The 27,136-nt window shown below is 47.9% G+C and overlaps 1 protein-coding gene and 1 pseudogene across 1 annotated transcript in view; both read right to left on the reverse strand.

Moving 5' to 3' along the window:
- LOC135057183 (oocyte zinc finger protein XlCOF8.4-like) overlaps positions 1–27,136 on the reverse strand; it is a 146,290-nt gene that overhangs the window by 8,129 nt on the left and 111,025 nt on the right. The window contains exons 9-10 of the mRNA XM_063963081.1: positions 25,454–25,727; positions 18,192–18,271 (exon numbers count right to left, since the gene is read on the reverse strand). Of these exons, the coding sequence (XP_063819151.1) occupies positions 18,192–18,271; positions 25,454–25,727 (354 nt within the window). The remainder of the gene's footprint in view (positions 1–18,191; positions 18,272–25,453; positions 25,728–27,136) is intronic.
- Positions 10,951–11,066, reverse strand: LOC134899971 (U6 spliceosomal RNA; annotated as a pseudogene).

The following is a 27,136-nucleotide window of genomic DNA, read 5'->3' on the forward strand; positions in this document are numbered from 1 at the left end:
ACACTCCAGTCTGTACCCCTGGGCAACAATATCTTTTATCCAGGGGTCTAGGAATGACGACGCCCAGATGTGACTGAAATTTAGTCTTGCTCCCACCTGCTCGATCTTCAGATTGAGAGTTCCACCGTCATGCTGAAGATTTTGAGGAAGCAGAACCTGGTTTCTATTCCTGGGAACCTGTTGGTGCAGATTTTCTGGATTTTCCCCGACCTCCTCTAAAGAAGGTGGGAGGGGGTTTGTATTTTTAAAATTTTGCAGTCTGAAAGGACTGCAGTGTAGACGTAGGATAAGATTTCCTAGTCGGTGGCGCTGCTGAGAGAAGAAAGGTTGATTTTCACGCAGTTGCCGTGAAGATCTACGCATCCAATGCATCTCCAAACAGAGCCTGACCTGTTAAGGGTATGTTCTCCACACTTTTCTTGGATTCTGCATCCGCAGTCCATTGGCGTAGCCAAAGTCCCGTGTGTGCCGAGACTGCCATGGAAGTAGCCCTTGCATTAAGCAGGCCAAGGTCCTTCATGGACTCCACCATGAAACCTACGGAATCCTGTATGTGATGCAAAAACAATTCAATGTCACTTCTATCCATAGTATCTAATTCCTCTAGTAATGTGCATGACCACTTTACTATGGCTTTAGAAAGCCACGCACAAGCAATAGTGGGCCTTAAAGCTATGCCTGTAGCTGTGTATAGGGATTTGAGAGTAGTCTCAATCTTGCGATCAGTCGGCTCTTTTATAGCAGTTGATCCAGGGACAGGTAAAACCACCTTTTTAGACAACCTAGATACAGAAGCGTCTACTGTAGGCGGGTTTTCCCCACTTCTTTCTGTCCTTTTCAGGGAAAGGGAAAGCAATGAGAACCCTTTTTGGGATCTGGAATTTTTCTCTGGGTTTTCCCAGGATTTTTCAAATAAGGAGATTAACTCCTTAGAAGCAGAGAAGGTAAGCAAGGATTTCTTACTTTCTGTAAAATAAGATTCCTCCACCTGCTCAGGTACCTTCTCAGTAATAATAAGAATTTACTTACCGATAATTCTATTTCTCGTAGTCCGTAGTGGATGCTGGGACTCCGTAAGGACCATGGGGAATAGCGGCTCCGCAGGAGACAGGGCACAAAAGTAAAGCTTTAGGATCAGGTGGTGTGCACTGGCTCCTCCCCCTATGACCCTCCTCCAAGCCTCAGTTAGGATACTGTGCCCGGACGAGCGTACATAATAAGGAAGGATTTTGAATCCCGGGTAAGACTCATACCAGCCACACCAATCACACCATACAACTTGTGATCTGAACCCAGTTAACAGTATGATAAAACGTAGGAGCCTCTGAAAGATGGCTCACAACAATAAACAACCCGATGTATATAGTTATTGTTACAATAACAAGTATTGCAGACAATCCGCACTTGGGATAGGCGCCCAGCATCCACTACGGACTACGAGAAATAGAATTATCGGTAAGTAAATTCTTATTTTCTCTGACGTCCTAAGTGGATGCTGGGACTCCGTAAGGACCATGGGGATTATACCAAAGCTCCCAAACGGGCGGGAGAGTGCGGATGACTCTGCAGCCCCGAATGAGAGAACTCCAGGTCCTCCTCAGCCAGGGTATCAAATTTGTAGAATTTAGCAAACGTGTTTGCCCCTGACCAAGTAGCTGCTCGGCAAAGTTGTAAAGCCGAGACCCCTCGGGCAGCCGCCCAAGATGAGCCCACTTTCCTTGTGGAATGGGCTTTAACAGATTTTGGCTGTGGCAGGCCTGCCAGAGAATGTGCAAGCTGAATTGTACTACAAATCCAACGAGCAATCGTCTGCTTAGAAGCAGGAGCACCCAGCTTGTTGGGTGCATACAGGATAAACAGCGAGTCAGATTTTCTGACTCCAGCCGTCCTGGAAACATATATTTTCCGGCCTTGACAACGTCTAGCAACTTGGAGTCCTCCAAGTCCCTAGTAGCCGCAGGCACCACAATAGGTTGGTTCAGGTGGACGCTGAAACCACCTTAGGGAGAAACTGAGGACGAGTCCTCAATTCCGCCCTGTCCGAATGGAAAACCAGATAAGGCTTTTACAGGATAAAGCCGCCAATTCTGACACGCGCCTGGCCCAGGCCAGAGCCAACAGCATGACCACTTTTCCTGTGAGATATTTTAACTCCATAGATTTAAGTGGGTCAAACCAATGTGACTTTTTGGGACCCAAAAACTACATTGAGATCCCAAGGTGCCACTGAAGGCACCAAAGGAGACTGTATATGCAGTACCCCTTTTACAAACGTCTGAACTTCAGGGACTGAAGCTAGTTCTTTTTGGAAGAAAATTGACAGAGCCGAAATTTGAACCTTAATGGACCCCAATTTCCGGCCCATAGACACTCCTGTTTGCAGGAAATGTAGGAATCGTTGAATTTCCTCCGTCGGGCCTTACTGGCCTCGCACCACGCAACATATTTTCGCCAAATGCGGTGATAATGTTTTGCGGTTACATCCTTCCTGGCTTTGATCAGGATAGGGATGACTTCATCCGGAATGCCTTTTTCCTTCAGGATCCGGCGTTCAACCGCCATGCCGTCAAACGCAGCCGCGGTAAGACTTGGAACAGACAGGGTCCTTGCTGGAGCAGGTCCCTTCTTAGAGGTAGAGGCTACGGATCCTCCGTGAGCATCTCTTGAAGTTCCGGTTACCAAGTCCTTATTGGCCAATCCGGAGCCACGAATATAGTGCTTACTCCTCTCCATCTTATCAATCTCAGTACCTTGGGTATGAGAGGCAGAGGAGGGAACCCATACACTGATTGGTACACCCACGGTGTTACCAGAGCCTTTACAGCTATTGCCTGAGGGTCCCTTGACCTGGCGCAATACCTGTCGAGTTTTTCCCAACGGTTTATAATCATGTGGAAGACTTCTGGGTGAAGTTCCCACTCTCCCGGGTGGAGGCGTGCTGAGGAAATCTGCTTCCCAGTTGTCCACTCCCGGAATGAATACTGCTGACAGTGCTATCACATGGTTTTCCGCCCAGCGAAGAATCCTTGCAGCTTCTGCCATTGCCCTCCTGCTTCTTGTGGCACCCTGTCTGTTTACGTGGGTGACTGCCGTAATGTTGTCCGACTGGATCAACACCGGCTGACCTTGAAGCAGAGGTCTTGCTAAGCTTAGAGCATTGTAAATGGCCCTTAGCTTCAGATATTTATGTGAAGTGATGTCTCCAGGCTTGACCATAAGCCCTGGATATTCCTTCCCTGTGTGACTGCTCCCCAGCCTCGCAGGCTGGCATCCGTGGTCACCAGGACCCAGTCCTGAATGCCGAATCTGCGGCCCTCTAGAAGATGAGCACTCTGCAACCACCACAGGAGGGATACCCCTGTCATTGGTGACAGGGTTATCCGCTGATGCATCTGAAGATGCGACCCGGACCATTTTTCCAGTAGGTCCCACTGGAAAGTTCTTGCGTGGAATCTGCCGAATGGGATTGCTTCGTAGGAAGCCACCATTTTTACACAGAACCCTTGTGCATTGATGCACTGAGACTTGGCTCGGTTTTAGGAGGTTCCTGACTAGCTCGGATAACTCCCTGGCTTTCTCCTCCGGGAGAAACACCTTCTTTCTGGACTGTGTCCAGGATCATCCCTAGGAACAGAAGACAAGTCGTCGGAACCAGCTGCGATTTTGGAATATTGAGAATCCAATCGTGCTGCCGCAACACTACCTGAGATAGTGCTACACTGACCTCCAACTGTTCCCTGGATCTTACCCTTATCAGGGAATCGTCCAAGTAAAGAATAACTAAAATTCCCTTCCTTCGAAGGAATATCATCATTTCGGTCATTACTTTAGTAAAGACCCGGGGTGCCGTGGACCATCCCTACGGCAGCGTCTGAACTGATAGTGACAGTTCTGTACCATAACCTGAGGTACCCTTGGTGAGAAGGGTAAAAAAAAATTTTGACATGAAGGTAAGCATCCTTGATGTCCCGAGACATCATGTAGTCCCCTTCTTCCAGGTTCGCAATCACTGCTCTGAGTGACTCAATCTTGAATTTGAACCTCTGTATGTAAGTGTTCAAAGATTTTAGATTTAGAATCGGTCTCACCGAGCCGTCTGGCTTCGGTACCACAATAGTGAGGAATAATACCCCGTTCCCTTTTGCAGGAGGGGTACCTTGATTATCACCTGCTGGGAATACAGCTTGTGAATGGCTTCCAAAACTGCCTCCCTGTCCGAGGGAGATGTCGGTAAAACCGACTTTTGGAAACGGCGAGGGGGAGACGTCTCGAATTCCAATTTGTACCCCTGAAATATTACCTGAAGGATCCAGGGGTCTACTTGCGAGTGAGCCCACTGCGCACTGAAATTCATTGAGAACGGGCCCCCACCGTGCCTGAGCTTGTAAAGCCCTAGCGTCATACTGAGGGCTTGGCAGAGGCGGGAAAGGGTTTCTGTTCCTGGGAACTGGCTAATCTCTGTAGCCTTTTTCCTCTCCCTCTGTCACGAGCAGAAAAGAGGAACCTTTTGTCCGCTTGCCAACAAAGGACTGCGCCTGATAATACGGCGTCTTATTTTGAGAGGCGACCTGGGGTACAAACGTGGATATCCCAGCTGTTGCCGTGGCCACCAGGTCTGAAAGACCGACCCCAAATGTCCCCTTTTTTAAGGCAATACTTCCAAATGCCGTTTGGAATCCGCCTCACCTGACCACTTTACTGGTAGAATTGGACAACGCACTTATATTTGATGCCAGTCGGCAAATATTCCGCTGTGCATCACGCATATATAGAAATGCATCTTTTAAATGCTCTATAGGCAATAATATACTGTCCTTATCTAGGATATCAATATTTCCAGTCAGGGAATCCGACCACGCCAACCCAGCACTGCACATCCAGGCTGAGGCGATTGCTGGTCGCAGTATAACACCAGTATGTGTGTAAATACATTTTAGGATACCCTCCTGCTTTCTATCAGCAGGATCCTTAAGGGCGGCCATCTCAGGAGAGGGTAGAGCCCTTGTTCTTACAAGCGTGTGAGCGCCTTATCCCCCCTAGGGGGTGTTTCCCAACGCACCCTAACCTCTGGCGGGAAAAGGTATACTGCCAATAACTTTTTAGAAATTATCAATTGTTATCGGGGGGAAACCCACGCATCATCACACACCTCATTTTATTTCTCAGATTCAGGAAAACTACAGGTAGTTTTTCCTCACCAAACATAATACCCCTTTTTGGTGGTACTCATTATCAGAAATGTGTAAACATTTTCCCTTGCCTCAATCATGTAACGTGTGGCCCTATTGGAAATCACGGTTGTCTCTTCACCGTCGACACAGGAGTCAGTATCCGTGTCGGCGTCTGTATCTGCCATCTGAGGTAACGGGCGCTTTAGAGCCCCTGACGGCCTATGAGACGTCTGGACAGGCACAAGCTGAGTAGCCGGCTGTCTCATGTCAACCACTGTCTTTTATACAGAGCTGACACTTTTTAACAGTACATCCACTCAGGTGTCGACCCCCTAGGGGGTGACATCACTATTACAGACAATCTGCTCCGTCTCCACATCATTTTTCTCCTCATACATGTCGACACAAACGTACCGACACACAGCACACACACAGGGAATGCTCTGATAGAGGACAGGACCCCACTAGCCCTTTGGGGAGACAGAGGGAGAGTTTGCCAGCACACACCAAAGCGCTATAAACTGTATAGGGACAACCTTATAATAAGTGTCTATCCCTTATAGCTGCTTATAACAGGATTTTGGTACTTACCGATAAATCCCTTTCTCCGATTCCACAGGGGCCACTGGAGCGTAGTTACAATGGGGATATAGTAGGCAGTAATTGGGAGCTGGCACTTTAAAATTCTCAACCTGTGGCTAGCTCCTCCCCTACTATCTCCCCTCCAAGCCAGTCTACGTAAAACTGTGCCCGATGAGAGATGGAATAAACAAACCTTAAGGTAGAGGAGGTTAATGACGCCCTGTAAACCAGGATAACCCAAACTAAACCTGGAACAGAACCTGACAAAAAACCAGGCTAGCCTGAACTCAACAAGCAGTCATATGGTGATCTGCAAACCGTTAAGCAAAAAACAAGGAGGAACAGCGCTGGGCGGGCGTCCAGTGGCCCCTGTGGAATCGGAGAAAGGGATTTATCGGTAAGTACCAAAATCCTGTTTTCTCCTTCATCCACTAGGGGCCACTGGAGCGTAGTTACAATGGGGACGTCCCAGAGCTCCCAAAAACGGGCGGGAGAGCGCTGCGAGTCCTGTAAAAACTGCTCGGCCAAATTGTGATGCAGAGGCCGCAAAAGTGTCAAACTTGTAGAATTTGACAATAGGAATGTCAGTCCGACCAAGTAGCCGCCCGACAAACTATTTATGGAGACCCCACGGGCAGCCGCCCACAAAGGTCTTACCACGCGCGTTAAGTGCGCTGAAATGGAATACGGAGGCTCCCTAGCAACCTCCAAGAAGACTGTCTGATGGTTAGATGTATCCAACGGCCCAGCGTATGTTGGGACCCCGGCTATTTAGCACGGGAGCATTGTACAGCACCAAGAAGAAAACACTTTGTCGAATAGCCGAAGACCTCTGTAGGGAGAGTCGGCGAGCCATGACAACATTCAAAGAGGACCAAAAAACACTAGTGTCAGATTTGTCGGAAAAATGGACATCCCCTCAGGAAGAAACGACCGCTGAGACCGAAACTCAGCCGGGGGAGATGCCATAGAGCACTCCCTGAAAAAGAGGCCGAACCTACGGCCGCTAGGCTAATCTCTTTTGGAAGAAAACCGAAAAAAACAGAGACCTAAAATTCAGGTCAGTGTGGTATGAAGCGCAGCGGAGCAAAACCTCCCAGAGAAACCAAAGATGACGGCTGAATGGTAACTGAAAGAAGGGGAAAACCCCTTTTATGCTTATTATGTCCGATACAGTTTTCCAAAAGTGGCAAAAGCGAGAAGAGGTAACAGACTTCTGAAATCGGGGCCCGGTAGGCCTAACCAACCTAGGGAACTACTCCCTTCTGAGGTCTCGTGAACAGTCACACGGTTACACGGAACCAGTGTAAGATTGAACAAGGAAAAGTTGTTGAAGTGGACAGTCCAGTCGAGGTAGTAGCATAGGCTCCTCTACTGACAACAGGTGTATCTGTATCTTCAAGACATCTGTGGCCCAACCAGAGCCACCGAGAGGACTAGCACGCATAATCCCCTCCTGTGTTACCGAACCGGAGGTAGAAATTAAAAAGGGAGGCCGGATAGAATAACCAGAAAACTCCCCGGAGCCCTGAGGGCCTCCTCGGCTACTGCCCGAGCTCACGCCCGAGAGTAGTAAAGGGTTAAAAAGTCAGTCAGAACGCCCTGAGGTCGATCCGAAATCTCCGCCCACAGCGGACCAGCTGACAAAACTCCGGGGAATGTTTTCTCCCCCGGGAGTCTGACCTGGTGGCTTGACCCGGAAAGAAGATTGTTGTCCCCCGCTCAGAGAGGGATGTTGTCCCCCGTTCAGAGAGGAATGTTGTCCCCCGCTCAGAGAGGAATGGAGGCGACCACTCCTTGCGTCGCAACTTGACTGAAGGAATAGAGTACCTGGTGCCGAGGAAGGAAAAATCCTCTGACGGACCAAGTTGAGAAACGTCTATGAGGAGCATAAATTGGATCTGTGTTGAACCATAAGCTCCTGGATCCTCCGGATATTCAGAAGCCACCTAATGTACAGAGTGGGAAAGCAGCAGTAGATTGTCCATTTAGGGAACCAACGTCACCTTCTGCCCTTGAAAGAGTTATTCTGTGATCTTCCTGAACTCTGTGGGAGCGGAAGAGATACCGAGAGGAAAGGACTGACAGTGAAAATGAGAATCCTGTAATGTGAATCTGAGAAAAGCCCGTCCAACTGAAATCAGTAAACAGGCATCTCTGAAGACAAGGGACACGTAAAAACTCCCTTTCTTGTTCAAAAAAAAAAAGCAATCACAGACTGAAAGGATTGTAAGGCCAGAATAGGTCTGGCCGAGCCAACTGGCTTCGGAACGTGAGAAGAAAACAAAGGCCTGAGAACTGTCCCGATTCAAATGATATGTGAAAAACAGGGATCAACACTCTTTGCGGTTAGAAGCATATGGAGCGCCGCCTGCAGTATGACTCTTGTCATCGTAAATCGGCCGCCCCCTGCCGAGGGACTCCTGAGATGGTTGTTCCGAAATCTAGTTTGCCCCAGCCTTCTCAGTTCTTCCCATAGGACCACCGACCTGCGCCTACCCTGGGACCCTCCAGGTGGTAGGAAAGTCTGACCTGTAGTGGGTTTATAAGGATGATGCTGAACCTCTGCTTCAGCTCTTTTTTTTTTTTTTTTTTTTTTTTTTTTTTGAGATCCCCTGGCGACTGAAATATCGCCCGTGTGGAGTCGAAAGTTTCCGAAGGGTCACGGAAAAATCTAAAGGAAAGACCGGTAACGGTCTGTCTTGGAGCTGGGGCAGTATTAGGAGAAAGCAAAGTGGACTTACCTCCAATGGTTCAAGAAATCCTGCAGAAAGTTCCTTCCCCTGAACCATCTGCCCCGTAGGATTACATGTTCACCTGTCACAGTCGCAGCCCCAGAGGTCGACGGTTTAAGACAGCCCAAGCGAAAATGCAGGGTCCGAGTCTGCAGACGTGGTGACCTTCAAAGATCATAGAGCAGAATCGTGATTCGGACCTGTACCAAAGTATCAATTGATCCTGATGTGAAACATCCTGTAACCTAGAGGACAATTGTTCCACAACCTACCTGTTCCGGACAAGGTAGAAACATGCTGCCGTATATGTCTTCGATGGGTCCCTGAACAAGGTTGCTCAGGAAAACGGCAGCTTGTTGGACCGGCGGTACATCGAGGGGTATATCCTAGAAAGGTTCTGATACCATCTCCTGACGACTGTGGGAAGAGGGTAGGGAAAACAAACATTGTTTGATACCTGATTTTGTGTGTTCGGGTGTCTGACGGCCGCCTACCGGAGCCTGCCCAGCTCATCCGAGACTGGGCCAGTCGCTGTCATTTCGTCATTGGCGTCGAACCCTGATGGACTTGACGTGTCCGCCTCCTTTACCTGCAGTACCAGACGAACTGCTGTATAATGCACCTGGATATTCTGAGACACTGGTTCAGACTCCACAGAAAACAGACATCATTAGTATTGTAACCTGGAAGGTTAGCAAGGTTCCTTTAGAAACCTGGAGAGGTGAAATGACGTACAAGATCTCTGGTTAATAGTGACATTACCTGTATAATCTGAGCTGTTCAACAGGAGTGTCCTGCAGGCGCGTGGAGGGCTCTGCAGATGGCTCCACCGCATACTTCACACCTAAGAGGGAATTCTTTAACTATCCCAGGTGAGAGGAGAAAAGGTGGGTTAAAGAAACACAGCCATATGTAAAGTCTGCACTATAATATATAGTGACCGACATCAAATAAACTTTCTGGAGCAGCGGAGACCTGAACCAGTAGCGCTGCGCTGTGGGACAGGAGTCTTAGCCCTAGGCTATAGGGGCTCCCCTTAAAGTTTCTTTATTTTCAAACCCTGGTCCCCCTGTACAGATACCCGCTACTAGCGTACTGAGCCGCAGCGCTATTTGTCTGATGCCTTACACGCATTCCCCAAATTACAAATAGCATTAGTAACTAGCCAAGGAATAATAAAGGGAAGACCACACTGTATGTAGTGTACCGCTAAATTTAGGTGCACCAGATGTTTCTCGGAGGTTCCGCTGGCTTTTCAAAATGGTGACCAGACTGTGAGAAAAGATGGGGGAAATTGTTATGTGGCAAGGAGGTATTTTGTTATTAGAAAACATTGCGGAAGTGGTTTGTTTTATCTTAAAGATGTATGTGGACACCTCTGTACAAACTACACAAAAGTAGGGCACTGGTAGGAACCAGACCCACGCCCTCCATGCCGCAAGGCAGCAACGCCAACCACCACACCATCCGCACTGCCCTATATACGGCATTGTATGCATATATCTATATACATACCTCCACACATCTATATATATATATATTCATACATACACATCTATATATATATATATATATACACACCCACAGTGAATCCAACCCTGTATGTGAACCCATTAGGGTAGATAAATACTGTAGTATATGTATGGTAAATAAATTGTGCACATTTTTGAATCATTATGAGATGAGCCCCAGCTCCTGTAATAGAGCAGGCTCCTGTATGAAATGCCTGTCAGAGGACTCTCCTGCAGGGAGGATGTCAGCAACTCCCTGCACAGAAAATTTAAAAACCCCCCCTGAGACAGGATTTGTGTCTAGAGGCAGTGAACGCTGCGATCCGCCGCCGGGAGCCCGCTGAGCAAAGCGGGAATAGCCTTCACCCCCACATCCTACCTTTATCCTCCCTGAACAGCCCGGAGAGGGAAGGGAGCTTGCAGCGGCCGGGGAGCGGTGTGACAGTGCAGCGGCGTGTCCTGTAGCGGCCGGGGGACGGAGTGCGCTTAGCCCGCCGAACAGAGCGGGAGTTAGCTCCGCCCCCTCCGCTTCGGCGCCAAATTTAAACCTGCTCTACCATAAGCGGGAAGCGCCCTGTATCTCCCCGGCCGCTTGTAAGCTGTGGCCGGGGAGCGTTTCATGCACCGAGTCCCATGTGACCTTGTGTGCCAGAGTCTGGAGCCTAGCTGTGTGAGCAATAATGACTCACTTTTGCAAATAATAATGTGCTAAGTATGCTCCTTAGACTCTGGCATACAGCTTCTATTCTCACTGTGTATCCCCCGGCTGCCTTCTGCAGCCGGGTAGTGAAGAGCGCTGAGCCCGCTTACAGAGCGGGCTGAAGCTCCGCCCCCCATATAATGGCGCCAAGTTCAAATTATTAAGCGCCTTTGATGCACTCCAGCCTTCTATGACTGGAGTATAGGGGACCATACCTATGTTGAAAACTGAAACTGTTTAATTCTGGTCAGGATTATATGGAACGCTTCAAGAATTTGCATGTCATCCTTGCACAGGGCTCATGCTGCGCAGGGGCTTTGCTAAACTTCTCTATATCGTTCCAATTTAGTGCTGCCGAAGCAAGCACTTCAAACACATGATAAAACATACATCAGTGACAAGGGGGGATGTTTGTACTCACCACACTTTAGGCGTACTCCAACTCGACCCCGAGGCTCCGACACACGCCGCACGCAGCGGTGTCCGGTCCCTTTTGTACTCATCTTCTGATGGAGTGGCCCCGACACGAGCCGCACGCAGCGGTGTCCGGCCATTTTTGATACTCACCGCTGCCATGCTGCCGGAATCTTCTGCTGGATGGAGTGGCCGCGACACGCGCCGCACGCAGCGGTGTCCGCCGACTCAGGAGAGCTCAGTGTCTCCCTCAGCCGGGGCCCATCCCTAGCCGCACGCAGCTGCGATGGGACCCCGCCGGCAGCTCCCACGGTGCAGACTGGCAGTGGCAGAGCTGCCAGTCTGTAAGAAAGAAAAATAAAATAATAAAGAAAAAAGAAAAATTTCTTCAGCTAAACCCAAGTGAACCAGCTCACATCGGGCACATACTAAGACTGGCTTGGAGGGGAGATAGTAGGGGAGGAGCTAGCCACAGGTTGAGAATTTTAAAGTGCCAGCTCCCAATTACTGCCTACTATATCCCCATTGTAACTACGCTCCAGTGGCCCCTAGTGGATGAAGGAGAAATATATTTTTAGCCAAATAAGTGCCCCCCCTCTCTGTTGTACCCTGTTTCTGTAGTGCAGTGCAGGGGAGAGTCTGGGAGCCTTCCTACCAGCGGAGCTGTGTGGGAAAATGGCGCCGTGTGCTGAGGAGATAGGCCCCGCCCCCTTCACGGCGGGCTCTTCTCCCGCTTTTATCTGGAAAACTGGCAGGGGTTAAATACATCCATATAGCCCAGGGGCTATATGTGATGTATTTTTTGCCATAGGAGGTATTTACATTGCTGCCCAGGGCGCCCCCCCCCCAGCGCCCTGCACCCTCAGTGACCGCAGTGTGAAGTGTGCTGGGAGCAATGGCGCACAGCTGCAGTGCTGTGCGCTACCTTAATGAAGACAGGAACGTCTTCTGCCGCCGATTTCTGGACCTCTTCACTCTTCAGCATCTGTAAGGGGGCCAGCGGCGCGGCTCCGGGACCCATCCAGGCTGTACCTGTGATCGTCCCTCTGGAGCTAATGTCCAGTAGCCAAGAAGCCCAATCCACTCTGCACGCAGGTGAGTTCGCTTCTTCTCCCCTTAGTCCCTCGATGCAGTGAGCCTGTTGCCAGCAGGTCTCACTGAAAATAAAAAACCTATTTAAACTTTTACTTCTAAGCAGCTCAGGAGAGCCACCTAGCCTGCACCCTTCTCGTTCGGGCACAAAAATCTAACTGAGGCTTGGAGGAGGGTCATAGGGGGAGGAGCCAGTGCACACCACCTGATCCTAAAGCTTTACTTTTGTGCCCTGTCTCCTGCGGAGCCGCTATTCCCCATGGTCCTTACGGAGTCCCAGCATCCACTTAGGACGTCAGAGAAATGTAAAATGTCCCTAATGGCTTCAATCATTACTTGCACCCATTTAGCAATGGATGCATCCCCCCCTTCCCTGCATATCCCCATCACCGTTCCCTGTATCAGAGTCGGTATCAGTGTCAGTTTGCATTACCTGGGCAAGTGTAGGGTTTTGCAGGTATGTAGGTGGGGTTTTTGTGGGTAGTGTATTGGGCTGAGAGGTTCTTGCATTAGGAGGAGGTGCAGGCCCTGACATGCCATATGAAGCATTATAAGGTTGCTCCAAGGTAGGTAGCTCTTAGCTTAGATATATTTAAGTAAGGAGCCATTATCATGTGGCGCCTTGCTGGTTAATCATAGACCCAGACTGGGGTAATGGAGGTGTGAGGTGTGGTGCCTCTGGACTGGCTGAGCTGGATGGCTTTAGTATGGCATACCTTTACATTCTATTAACACTTTTCACATACTAACTTCTTTAACACTATTTCTCCATTTTAATTACATCTCATTTTTGTATCACCTTTATAGCTTTGGCTTCCTAACACTAATTTATTAACACTATAGTTTTTTCACTGGTATGCAGCCCTGGGCTTCCTGGCATATGCTGGTGCTTTGGGGTGCCACACCCTGCACCTAGATATAGCGCTAGGGACCCCAAATATACAGAGACGCCTTGATGCGGCTCTGGGGCTTATTCATACATTTGCGCAAATATATGTAACCGAGATCTCTGAATTCTAATATTGTGTGGGATTTAAATCTGGTTACTGTTATCATTCAGGGTGTTGGGGGAAACAAAATGCCTTTTTTTTCATGCTTAGAAATACCCCTCCCTTTCAAGCACCTGAATTATATCACTAAGCTAATTGAGCATCTGCCACTATTTATGTATGTCAAACACTCCACAGATTTCCTCAAAAACTGTGTTTCTTTCTCAGTGTGAGACATCAGTGTTGAAATCTGGGATATCATTCCCCTTAAAGAATCCACCTATGGGGGTTCGGATTCAGAAGGCGGGGAAAGTACATTACAGTCCTGAGTACATGTAATAGACTCCTCAGGAGAAGATATACACTCTGCAGCACAGGACACAAAGTCCTTAGACATGGTAATGTGGATATACACTTACACACACACACAGAAAATTCCCAAAGAGTACCTTCAGAGAGTCACAGAGTAACAAAAAAAAGCGGCGACTCGGCACCAGAGACAAATTTATTAAAGAAAATTATTTAATTCCAAAAGGGGACAATTAACCTGACGTATGTCACTATTGCAGTGTCCGAATTGGTGGTGCGCCCAGAGTCAGAGAGCAGTATATGTAACTAAAGTAGAGAAAAGAAGACTCTTGTGTGGGCGCACATTTAACAGACATTTAAGAGTGCGCCCACACAAGAGTCTTCTTTTCTCTACTATAGTTACATGAGAGTCAGAGTATAAGGAGCCAGCCATACAGCGCCCCTGTAGGCAGTTATTATGATAAAAGCCCGGCTATAACACCCCAGTACCACAGAGGTATAGCTGGAGTTATGTGGAGGGCAGCACCTCTTTCCTATGATCTGCAGGGAGAAAATGGCGCTGGTGAGTGCTGGATCCGCTCTGAGAAGAAGCCCCATGGCTTCCCGCACTAATTGTTAATATGGCCCGAGTTTTCCTTGTGCTAACAGTAGGATTAACCCCTGGTAGCTGCGTGACCAGTGTAGGGTGTATCTGCGCCAGCTCAGGACACCCCTCAAAGCGCCTACGCAGTGTGTTGCTGAGCCTTCCCGGAGCTCAGCCTGTCAGAGCTGCGCTCCCACCCTTGTGCCACCATACCCGCCGGCGACCCACTAGGGGGTGACGGCCGTGCTGCAACCGGCACCATACTCACCACTCTTTTTTCTTCTGGCTCTGTTAGGGGGTGACGGCCGTGCTGCGGGAGTGAGCTGTCGCCTCGTGGGCTTGCGATCAGCACCCTCTGGAGCTCAGTGTCCTGTCAGCGGAGTAGAGACCCCCCACCCCCTTTCCCGTCTAAGTCCCACGAAGCAGGGAGGCTGTTGCCAGCAGCCTTCCTGTACCCTAACAAACTCTAGAAAACAACAAAACTAGAAACACTCTTAGGAGCTCCCCTAGCTGTGACCGGCTCCTCCGGGCACATTTTCAAAACGGAGTCTGCTAGGAGGGGCATAGAGGGAGGAGCCAGCCCACACTAATAAACTCTTACAGTGCCCATGGCTCCTAGTGGACCCGTCTATACCCCATGGTAGTAAAATGGACCCCAGCATCCACTAGGACGTAAGAGAAAACTAAATAATAAAGCTTAGGGCTGTTAAAAAACCAGCAGTCCTCTGACCATGGTCCGGCTCCTGCCGCACCAAACAAAAAACTGATTTGCCTGAGCCAGGAGGCGGGGATATATGGATGGGCACGTTGCATACTGGGAGGCCAGAAAGCTTTGACTGATTGGGATATGATGAAGCGACAGCGGATTTGCACCAATGTTATTCTGTGGATAACCTGTTGACTCTGCTAGAGAAACATGAATAAATGGACCTGAATAAACCATGCCATGCCCTGACCCTAAGCAGGCTCTTCTATGGCTGCAAAAGCAGAACTTGAAGGATCCTGAGAAACAGCTTACTATCCCCAAGATTATCATCAGTGGGATAGAGGAAGGAGGATCTCTGCTCAGCTTGGTAGGTTGAAGGGTAAAGCTGCATGAGCACTGAAATAGCCTTGGTCAGAGACTGGGTCTAGGCTGGCTCTGCCAAATCAGTGGCTACACTTGTAGATGAACATGGCCCTTGGTCCAACTGCATCACATGCCACAGACACATGGCATCAACCTTAGATAACTACAAGACAATTTACATTTCCATCTGTAGGAAGCAAGCATTTTTGACACTTTACCCTTCTCCAGGCTTGGCCCGGGACATGCACCCCTTCCCAGACATGAATAATAGAGCGAAGAAAAAGATACGACAGCTGCAAATGCACAGCCTAAGAGGATGTAGTACTGTAAAAGACAGAGAACCTTCCTCACCACTAATTCACTGCAGATGAGAGGGCAGATGGGGAGAAAACAAAATGTTGATGCTGCTGACTGCTCCCAAAGATGGCTGTTGTGTTCATTTTGGTAGGCTTGCCTAACTGGGAAGTCACACCACAGAGTATGTGCCACAGAGAAGAAACACCCAGGTCCCAGCACTGAGGATTTAAGTCATCCAATGGGTGGTCCCCTTTGATATCCTATGACAACTGCGGAAGTGCCATGACAGGTAGTTACCACTTGGACCTCATACCTGTTGCTGAGCATACTGAACCCACTCGTTTTGTGCAAGACTCGATGCAGTGGGCTCTGCCATAAATGTGAATCCCCTCCTGGAAGGATGTGAGGACTTTGCCCAGGCATGCATAGATGACACAGCAATTTTCAGTGAAACATAGACGTGTACCTTGGGCAAACCAGTGAAGTGCTGCAACATATTAGAGAGGCAGGTCTCACCATCGTCTCTGACAAGTGCCACATAGGAATGGGCGAGCTTCTATACCTCGGTTGGAGGAGATAACATTTGTCCAGAGACTGCCAAAGCCAAGGCTATGCTGTCATGGTCCTAGTGCTCCAACTAAAATCAAGTACGGGTCTTAGTAGGAATGGTGGGTACTGCGGGACACTTGTGCCTCAGCATAATACCATTGTTAAGAACCAAACTAACCTGCTGGCAAAAAGACATGCCAAGGAGATGACATGGTCCCCTAAGTGCAAGCCGGCTTTCTCCCAGCTGAAGCAGAAGCCACTGTCCTAGCAGTCCCCGATTTCTGATGAGAATTCATTGTGTGGACCATGGACTGGAAGCAGAGCTTAGCCACGTAGTATAAAATGGTTGGGAACAGTCTAAAAAACCTCTCTTGAAGGGATGTAGTCAGATATAATTTCAAATATTGACACCATAATGTCGACATGTACAGAATGTCAACTTTATGAATGTGGACAGTTAGAATGTCGACACATGAAATTAGGGTTAGGCTGCAATGTGGCAAAAGGCTGCAATTAGGATGTAGGGTTAGGTTAAAAATGCAGCGTTAACATTTTGTCAACATTTACAAATGTAAAAGTGTTAAATGCCGACATTCTGGACATGTCGACATTATGGTATCGACATAATCTATGTGGACAATCTGAGTGTCAACATTTCATACATGCACCCTCATGGGAGATTGCCATGAAATACTATGGGCACTCCAGAAGCACCATGAGAAGATGGACCATCCACTGGCCGTAGACATTTTGGTACTTCATGTGCTAGACGACGGCCACTGTGGGACCAAAGTTGCGTTACTGTAAGTCACTCATGGATTAACTGAGGAATGGACCAAAGACTTCAGTTACCTTTAATTGCCTTATAGCAGGATTTACCAGACTAAAAGGTGCCTGGGAAATGGGCATTTTCTGTTCTACAACTATTCAGGCCAGATTTCCTAGAGACGTCCTCCACATGGTGCTGGCTGAGGAGTTGGAAAGCCTCAGCAGCTACCCTCCAGCCTTAAGAAATCCCAATACAATGGGAAATTGTTATACGACCAGACCAGACCAGACCTGCCAATGTGGAAACCGGAACATTCTTAAAAGATAGATAGAGCCCAGCTGTCCATTCCCTGTTCTACTTCAGTCAGGCTGACTCTGGGTTACTGTTTCCGTTAGCCTGCTTTGGGATTGTGCCGGAACTATAGTATAACATATAAAAGATACGGCCGAATGTAATGAAGTCCGAGTTGGCCAGAGGTGCGGGTTCCCTGTCGAACACTTGACTTTTTTTTTTTTTAAAGCTGCAATCATGTACAAGGCACAGTTTTGCCATGTAAAGGATTGCTGCTTTAAAAAAAAAAAAAAAAAAAATGTCCGAGTTCAGCCTTGAACCCGCACCTCTTGCCAACTCGGACTTCATTACATTTGGCCACAGAGATCTACTTTTGAGAATAAATAAAAAAAGGTACAGATGTATCTTTCCAGTTGTTTTGCCTAAGGGATTCCGAACTCATGGAGGTTCCATGTACTCCCCGCTAGCACAGAAACTGCCTTAGGCACACAAGCTAAGCTGGGCCTGCATAAAGAGGTACACAGAAGGATGTATCCCTTCAAGCCTCTGCTATCTGGAATTTCAGAAGAATCACCAATTTCAGAAGGAGCTATTTTCTGAGCAGCAACATGCGGTTTAAATGAATTAGCTCTGCAAAAATCCTGTAAAACAGGTGCATTATATCAAGCAGCATGTGCTCTCACAGAACCTCATTAAAAAAAAAAAAAAAAAACAACCCACAAACCCATAAGATGCATCATTTTACATGCAACAGTATAGGTAAGCTGTAGTGCTAGTATACAGCTTGCATCATAAAATTAAGAGCATGTAATCAATACGGAGTAGCACATATGCATACATTACTACAAGTACAGATGGAGGATCATTATAATGCCATATGCAAACTCTTCCCACTGAACAATGACCAAATCACTAATATGACATCCTTGTACTGGGTTCGAGAAACACCAGTGTGGGACTTGGCTGGAAGTGAATGAAAGGATGTGGGGAGGAGAGCAGCAGACTAATAGATGCTGACAGGTCTGTTACTGGGTCCATCTGTAGGAGACACACAGTGACTAAGTGCATTGTTTTAGATGATTTGTGTATCTAGGAGGGACTAAAAACGTCTAATCAAAGTCTCCTCTTACCCAGTGATGAGAGGGGCAGGCGATTCTCCATCATTACGTCCTTGTAAAGATCCTTGTGTCCTTCTATATACTTCCCCCTCCTGCATAGAGAGATAGACAGTGACATCCTGACACCTTATAGGAACCTGACACACAATGACACAGTCATCACCCAGACACCTCCCCTGGTGTTACTGTATAATGTCCCATTCCCAGCAGTCACCTCTCCAGTCATCACCCAGACACCTCCCCTGGTGTTACTGTATAATGCCCCATTCCCAGCAGTCACCTCTCCAGTCATCACCCAGACACCTCCCCTGGTGTTACTGTATAATGCCCCATTCCCAGCAGCCACCTCTCCAGTCATCACCCAGACACCTCCCCTGGTGTTACTGTATAATGCCCCATTCCCAGCAGTCACCTCTCCAGTCATCACCCAGACACCTCCCCTGGTGTTACTGTATAATGCCCCATTCCCAGCAGTCACCTCTCCAGTCATCACCCAGACACCTCCCCTGGTGTTACTGTATAACGCCCCATTCCCAACAATCACCTCTCCAGTCATCACCCAGACACCTCCCCTGGTGTTACTGTATAATGTCCCATTCCCAGAAGTCACCTCTCCAGTCAGCAGCTGAATGATCTTGTTGGCGAGTTCCAGGATCTTCTCGTCATTGTGCCTCTCATGTATCAGTGAGTGAGGTGGAGGCACCGTGATTGGGATCTTGCTCAGTACTCCTGGCACACGGCTCCTGGGTGTCTCACACTCGCCGAATGTCGTCCTCACCTACTCAGAAAAACTGTGTATTTTGAGAGATAGAAATAAAAAGCTGAAATCAACTCCGCCAAGAGTTTACCTTACATATATAACCCTCATCATATTTGGAACTGCTGTTTCCTATATAAAGGAAAGTGAAGAGTATATAGCACCATATATGACAGCCATCTTCATTTCAGTTATAGAAAACAAAAAACAACATACTGTGAGCAATGTAAGCTGTGCTGATGAGGAGACTGAGGCACTGATACTATATCTGAGAGCGCCTTCCTGCTGCCCGTTTACAGCTATGCTGATGAGGAGACTGAGGTACTGATACTATCTAGGGTATTCAATTATCCGCAAATTCGCTGCAATTTTTCGCCCGCAAATTTTTTGCGGCAATCGGCCGAAAATTGCCACGAAAACGCTCCGTTTTTCAATTTTTCGCCCGAAAATTTTTCGCGACAATCGGCCGAAAATTGCCGCGAAAACGTCCCGTTTTTCGACCTATTCAATTCCGACCGGGTTTCACGTGAAAATTCTTGCAGTGAAAAGAGCAGGTGAAAATGGGGAAATCGGCCTGTACCCCAAAAAATGCTAAACTAACATAGGAAAACAGAAGAGAAGTGTGTTAGAGATCACATTAGAGAGTTTTTGGGGACTTAAATTGTGTGAAATGGCTGTTATATGCATTTTTTTAAAAAATGCAAAAAAAAGGTAGAAAGCAAGTTTTTTTGAGCAAAATAAATGCTCTCATTAAATTTGGGGTACATGAAAATGGGTATAAGTATATATTTGGGTCATTTTAGGGTACTTAAAAAAAAAAGTGGAAACAGACCGATTACTCCCATCTGCAAGCCTAAAAAACACCTGTCCCACTCATAAAGCACCCCAATATACCTGTCCCATACCTTGAACCTCAATTTCCATCACTTTTTACTTTTTCACCCCAAAAATGACATGTCATTATTGGCCAATTAAAAATAATTAAAAACTTCACCGTGCCAAATTAGTCATTAAGGGGGGTGTCCCAGGAGTTCTGTACCATATCCAAACATTTTTACCTTAAAATAGTGACTTTTCCCAACTTTTCACCTGCTTCAGAGAAGGTGAAGTGAAATTAGTGAAAAAATGATCAGTGATAAATTTTCCAGGATAATTGAATAGCCTGTAATTGCGTTTCACGTGAAAAGTCAGTTTTTTCACCCGAAAACCGGACTTTTCACGTGAAAAGTCCGTTATCACTGCTAATTGAATATACCCCTATATCTGAGAGCGGCTACCTACTGCCCATTTACAGCTATGCTGATGAGGAGACTGAGGTACTGATACAATATCAGAGAGCAGCTCCCTGCTGCCCGGTTACAGCTGTGCTGATGAGAGGACTGAGGCACTGATACTATATCAGAGAGCAGCTCCCTGCTGCCCGGTTACAGCTGTGCTGATGAGGACTGAGGCGCTGATACTATATCTTAGCGGCTACCTGCTGCCCGTTTACAGCTGTGCTGATGAGAGGATTCAGAGAGTGCAGATAGTACCACAGAAACATATTCAATGTGGTCCCTAGTGATGTGGAGGTGCATGCCCCCTCCCTGGCAAGCCATGCCCCCTTTCAGCATACATGCACAATGTGCCTCCGCAGCTCCTGCCCGACCAAAATCCTACAGTGAACACTACAAGAGTGATGTTACTCTGACACTCTCTGAATCCCTCACCTCCGCAATCAGCAGGTAGATGATCTCCAGTGTAATATTTGATATCCTCCCAGTCATGTGACTTCTGGCCTTGTGCATCCTCAGTGAATCAGTGATGCGTCTTATCCTCAAGTGACAGCTCAACTGTGCAGTAATAGATAGAATAGTTGTAACGATCACAGAGTAACATATTCATATATGAATCCCTTAGTTATTATTTAGTTCTCCTCTTTTCCCTGAGCCATAAAGGCGTGGCTCATGTTTTTCAGAGATTCCTCAGATCCAGCCTCATAAGACTCCTCCACACAATGTCATATGGCTGAGGGTTACACCACCACTACTCATGGCCAGGAATCTTGACCTCCTAGGCACCACTGTGAGAAGGTGAAACCTGTTACAGTGCATGTATTAGGCCTTTTGTTGTAATTTCACTCCAGAAATAGAGAATGTTTGTGCCCAGAAGTACATCAGGTATTTGCAACAAGCAAAATCAATGGGGAATAGAGCAAATTTAAACAGTACTAAAATTCATCAGGTGTCATTTCCCTCATAGATTCATGTAACATTTAATGGACCTGCTGGAGGGCTGAAGACCGCTTGTCACCAGACTAGGCGGGTTTGGGGATCATGTAATATATGCGATAGTGACTTGGGCAGTGTGATTTTATGGACCCCGATGGGCTCTTATTGCCCCAGTCTGACACTACACCATAGACCCCGAGACCCCCTCCCCATCCCCCATTTGACTGATGCAGAACTGGGAGGACGTGGGAAACAGACTGTCACTACCACCATATTTCTGACCTCTGGGGACAGACAAGGAGCCACATACTATACAGAGACAGAAGATAAAAGGAGATTTATGGTAAAACTTACTGGTTACATCTCTTTCTTTGAGGTACACTGGATTCCACACGGAATAACATCAGGGTGTACAGTTGGATCTTGATCCGAGGCACCAACAAGCTAAAGCTTTGATTGTTCCCAGGATGAACCGCACCGCCGCCTCCATGCACAGGAGCTCAGTTTTGTTAACCAGTCCAATGCAGTAGCAGATAAAAGAGATGGTAGATGTTAGTCACAAAGAACCACGTTCTCACGACAGGAGAAGGGACCAGCGGCTAATGCCATACAAACCCAAAGAAACCAAGTGTGTCAGGGTGGGCGCCCTGTGGAATCCAGTGTACCTCACAGAAAGAGTTTTAAACATGGTAAGTTTAACCATGAATCTCCTTTTCTGCAGCAGGGTACACTGAGATTCCCCCGGGAATAACATTGGGGATGTCCTAAAGCAGTTCCTCATGGGAGGGGACACACTGTAGCGGGCACAAGAATCCGGCGTCCAAAGGATGCATACTGGGAGGCGGAAGTATCAAGTGCATAAAACCTTGCAGAATTGTTCAGCAGACGCACCACGGCGGGCCGCCCAAGAAGGTCCAACAGACAGAGTAGAATGGGCCTTGATAGCAGCAGGAGCTGTGAGCCCAGCCTACGCATAAGCTTGTGCAACCACCATTCTAATCCATCTGGCCAAGGTCTGCTTATTTGCAGGCCAGCCACATTTGTGGAAACCAAACAGTACAAAGAGGGAATCGGACCTCCTGATAGAGGCAGTCCTCTCCACGTAAATACGGAGAGCTCGTACCACATCCAAAGGCCACTCTTTGGAGGACAAACTAGAAGACATAAAGGCCAGAACCACAATCTCTTGGTTAAGGTGGAAAGATGACACCACCTTAGGCAAACAACCAGGGTGAGTTCGAAGAACAGCCCGGTCACGGTGAAATATCAGAAAGGGCGGACAACAGGACAAGGCGCCTAAGTCCGACACCCTCCTAGCAGAGGCAATAACCTTAAGCGTCATCCATTTAAGGTCCACAGATTCAAGAGATATGAATGGAGACCCTTGCAGGGCATTCAGGACAACAGACAAATCCCATGGAGCCACAGGAGGGACATAGGGAGGTTGAATCCGCACAACACCCCGAGTGAAAGTATGAACGTCAGGAATAGAGGCAATTTTTCTCTGAAACCACACTGACAAGTCAGAGACATGAACTTTGAGGTCCAGGCCTTGTTGCAGAAAAGCCAGAAGTCATGAAATTCTGAACTTGGAGACATCATAATTCTTAGCAGCACACCAGTTGAAGTAAGAGTTCCAGACCCTGTAATAAATCCAAGCCTAAGCTGGTTTACGGACCTTCAGCATAGTTTGGATAACTGCCTCAGATAAACCTTTGGCCCTTAGGAGTGATGCTTCAAGAACCACGCCATCAAAGCCAGTCTGGCCAGGTCTGTGTAGACACAAGGGCCCTGAATGAGAAGGTCTGGGCGTTGAGGAAGTAGAAGAGGACGCTCTATCGACAGACCCTGCAGGTCTGAGAACCAATGCCGTCTGGGCCACGCCAGAGCGACTAGAAGTATGATTCCTCCTTTTTGCTTGAACTTCTGCAGTATCCTGGGTAGGAGCGACACCGGAGGGAACACGTATGGCAGCCGAAAGTTCCATGGACCTGCCAGTGCGTCCAAGAACGCTGCTTGGGGATCCCCTGTCCTTAATCTGAAGACCAGAACCTTGTGATTGTGTCGAGACGCCATCAGGTCTACATCTGGTAGGCCCCACTTGTCCACTAGAAGTTGAAAGACTTCCTGATGAATATTCCACTCGCCCGTGTGTACATCCTGATGACTGAGGAAATCCGCTTCCCAGTTGAGGACTCACGGAATGAACACTGTCGATATTGCTGGCAGATGGCGTTCCGCCCAACAAACATTTCTTGACACTTCCATCATCACCTTGCGGCTTCGAGTGCCGCCTTGATTTATGTAAGCCACCGTGGTGGCATTGTTTGATTGTACTTGAACAGGCCTGTCCCTTATCAGAGACAGGGCAAGTTCAATGCATTGAACACAGCCCACAATTCCAGAATGTTTATCGGGAGGAGAGATTCCTCTTTGGTCCACCGACCCTGGAGAGTGTGTTGCTCCAACACTGCGCCCCAGCCCCTCAGACTGGCGTCCGTAATCAAGAAGACCCAGTTGGGGATTTAGAAGGGACGGCCCCTGCTCAATTGCTGATCCCGGAGCCACCAGGACAGGGAGAGCTGGACTTCCAGAGTCAGAGAGATCAACTGAGACCTGATCCAATGAGGCAGGCCATCCCACTTGAGAGGATTAACCGTTGGAGAGGGCGGGAATGGAATTGAGCATACTCCACCATGTCGAAGGCCCACACCATGAGGCCCAGTACTTGCATCGCCGAGTGTATTGACACTCTTGGGCGAGATAGTAAGGATCTGATCTTGTCCTGAAGCTTCAGGACTTTCTCCGGAGACAGAAACAGTGTTTGGCTGTGTGTGTCCAGCAGTGCTGCCAGGCGCGCCATGCTCCGAGCAGGGACCAGTGAGGACTTTTTCCAATTGATCAGCCACCCGTGGGCTTATAAGAAATGTACTGTCTGTTGTAGATAACTGAGAAGAACATCTTGGGAGCTTGCCAGGATCAGCAGGTCGTCCAAATACAGCAGGATCTTGATTCCCCGACGACAAAGAGAAGTTGTCATCACGACCATAACCTTGGTGAATATCTAAGGGGCCGTGGTCAGTCCAAACGGCAGAGACCCAAATTGAAATCTGCGGTTTGCTATTGGCAACCTGCACTATTGCTGATGTGATATGGCAGTAGGTATATGCAGGTAAGCATCCTGTATGTCCAGGGATACCATGTAGTCTTTCTGGTTCCATGGTCAGTACAATGGAGTGCAGTGCTTCCATACGGACTATGGTAACTCTCAAACTTGTTCAGTGACTTGAGGTTGAGTATAGGCCAGAAAGACCCATTGGGTTTCGGTATCAGAAACAAGGTCGAATAGTATCCTCTGCCCTTCTGGGATAGAGGCACCAGAACTATCACTCCCATATCCAGGAGGGACTTTACAACCAGGTCAAGAGCTTGCGCCTTTAACGGATCCAACTGAATAACCGATGTGCTGAACTGGCGAGGGAGGGGGGGGGGGGGAGGGGACGACGACACACGTCTCATTAATGAGACCGCATACCCGTGAGTCGACAACTTCTCGCACCCACGCGTCTGAAGTGGTCTTTAACCAGACCTGGGTGAATTGCAGAAGTTGCCCTCCCACGCCCCGTCATGCAGCAGGCTCGTCTTGCGTGGAAGCAGGTTAACAGGCAGCCCAGGATTGTTTAGATTTGGGCTTACTGGTCTTGGAAGTACGAGCTTGTCTCGAGTACACCGAACTCTTGGATTTTCCAGAAGTCCGAAAAGAACAAAAAGTAGTACTCTTAGCCTTTGGAGCAGCAGGAGTAGTGTTTGGGAGAAACGCAGTCTTAGCAGTAGCAATGTCGGTCATGATCTTGTTAAGATCTTCCCCAAATAGGATGTTGTCCTTAAAAGGGAACACCTCCAGGGTTTGCTTGGAATCCAGGTCCACCTTCCAGGACCTTAACCATAGAATCCGTTGAGCTAGAATAGACGTAGTAGATGCCTTGGCCACCATAACACCCGCCTCGGAGGATGCCTCCTGAATATAGTGGGAGGCGGTGGTAATATTAGACAGACATTGTCTGGCAGTGTCAGAAATATCCTGGAGGTAGTCTAATGCCTGGACCCATGCTTCAATACCTTTAGCAGCCCAGGAGGCGGCTATAGTAGGTCTATGTACAGCACCAGTATTGGTATAAATAAAATTCAGGCATCCCTCCACATGCTTATCTGTCTGTTCCTTCAGTGAGGCGACAGTGGTGACAGGCAGAGTAGAGGACACCACAAGATGGGCGACATGAGAATCCAACGGCAGTGGGGTTTCTCACTTGTTACTCAACTCCGCAGGGATAGGATGACGAGCCAACATCTGCTTAGAGAGGGAAAATTTATTTTCTGGTGAAGCCCAGGACTCCTGACGTATGTCAATTAAATGGTCAGAGTGAGGTAAAACTACTTCAGCAACCTTCTGACATTTAAATTTAGCAGGTTTCTTAGACGCAGTAGTGGGATCTATTTCATCATCAATCTGTAGAATAAGCTTAATAGCTTCCACTAGGTAAGGGACATCAACCTGAGTAGCAGGTTCCTCGCCGGAGGCCACTGAATTAGTGTCAGACGGATCAGTGTAAACCCCATCCTCATCCGAACAAGCATCCAAAATATGTGTGGATTTGGAGGAGGAAACTGCACGCTTAGATGACCCCTTAGCCCCAGAGGGCTGTGGTGTAGACTTCCGTCATCCCAAGGATTTATTCAAATTCTGAATCTGGGTAGACAGAGTGTCCGCCCAGGGCGCGTAAGACGTGACAACTGTATTCAGCATACTTGAGAAAGCAGCCCACGGTGGTTCTTGGCTGACCACAGGGGCCACATGCTGACTGAGAGGTATGGGACCCAGCACCCAAATCACCAGTTGAAGTTTTCCCCCTTGGTAAATCCGTGGTGCAAGCACTGCCTGATGCAGGAACATCCACGGAATTCCCGCCCTGTGTGGCAGACATTATAATAAATGTAGCCGTAGGGTGTAACCATACAAGAAATAGCCAGACAAATATGATACTTGACAATCATCCACTGATTTATGTGCTAGTAAAAGCAGGGCACAAACAGAATTAAAGTGGTATGAGGTGACTGAAATACACAGGGCTGTATATGCTGTGTAGCACTATAGTATACATAAGACCCTGACGCACTTATCTCTTCAGGGTACAGAATACAGTGATAACAAGAGTGTGATACACGAAATGAAAACCACACAACAGCTACAGGCACACTCAGTCACAAGTACAATGCAGATATATGACAAACAATAATACTGCACTGGATCAGCAAATTTACATATAGCAATGGATATGTATATGCAGAGAGATATAACAATGCACAGTAAACACTGGATGTACATCACAGAATACTTAAGTAGCGACCAACGGTGTCACTCAATGAAGTAAAATTGCCAATAATAAATATAATAAAACTATTTATTACCATAAAAATAAAAAAAGACATATATATAAAATGGGACAACAATACAATCACAGCTGAACTAAAACAAATAGAAATAGAATTATCGGTAAGTAAATTCTTATTTTCTCTGACGTCCTAGTGGATGCTGGGAACTCCGTAAGGACCATGGGGATTATACCAAAGCTCCTAAACGGGCGGGAGAGTGCGGATGACTCTGCAGCACCGAAAGAGAGAACTCCAGGTCCTCCTCAGCCAGGGTATCAAACTTGTAGAATTTAGCAAATGTGTTTTCCCCTGACCAAGTAGCTGCTAGGCAAAGTTGTAACGCCGAGACCCCTCGGGCAGCCGCCCAAGATGAGCCCACCTTCCTTGTGGAATGGGCTTTTACAGATTTTGGCTGTGGCAGGCCTGCCACAGAATGTGCAAGCTGAATTGTACTACAAATCCAACGAGCAATAGTCTGCTTAGAAGCAGGAGCACCCAGCTTGTTGGGTGCATACAGTATAAACAGCGAGTCAGACTTTCTGACTCCAGCCGTCCTGGAA

The sequence above is a fragment of the Pseudophryne corroboree genome, chromosome 3 (genome assembly GCF_028390025.1).
Source record: "Pseudophryne corroboree isolate aPseCor3 chromosome 3, aPseCor3.hap2, whole genome shotgun sequence".
In the NCBI taxonomy this organism is placed as follows: Eukaryota; Metazoa; Chordata; class Amphibia; order Anura; family Myobatrachidae; genus Pseudophryne; species Pseudophryne corroboree.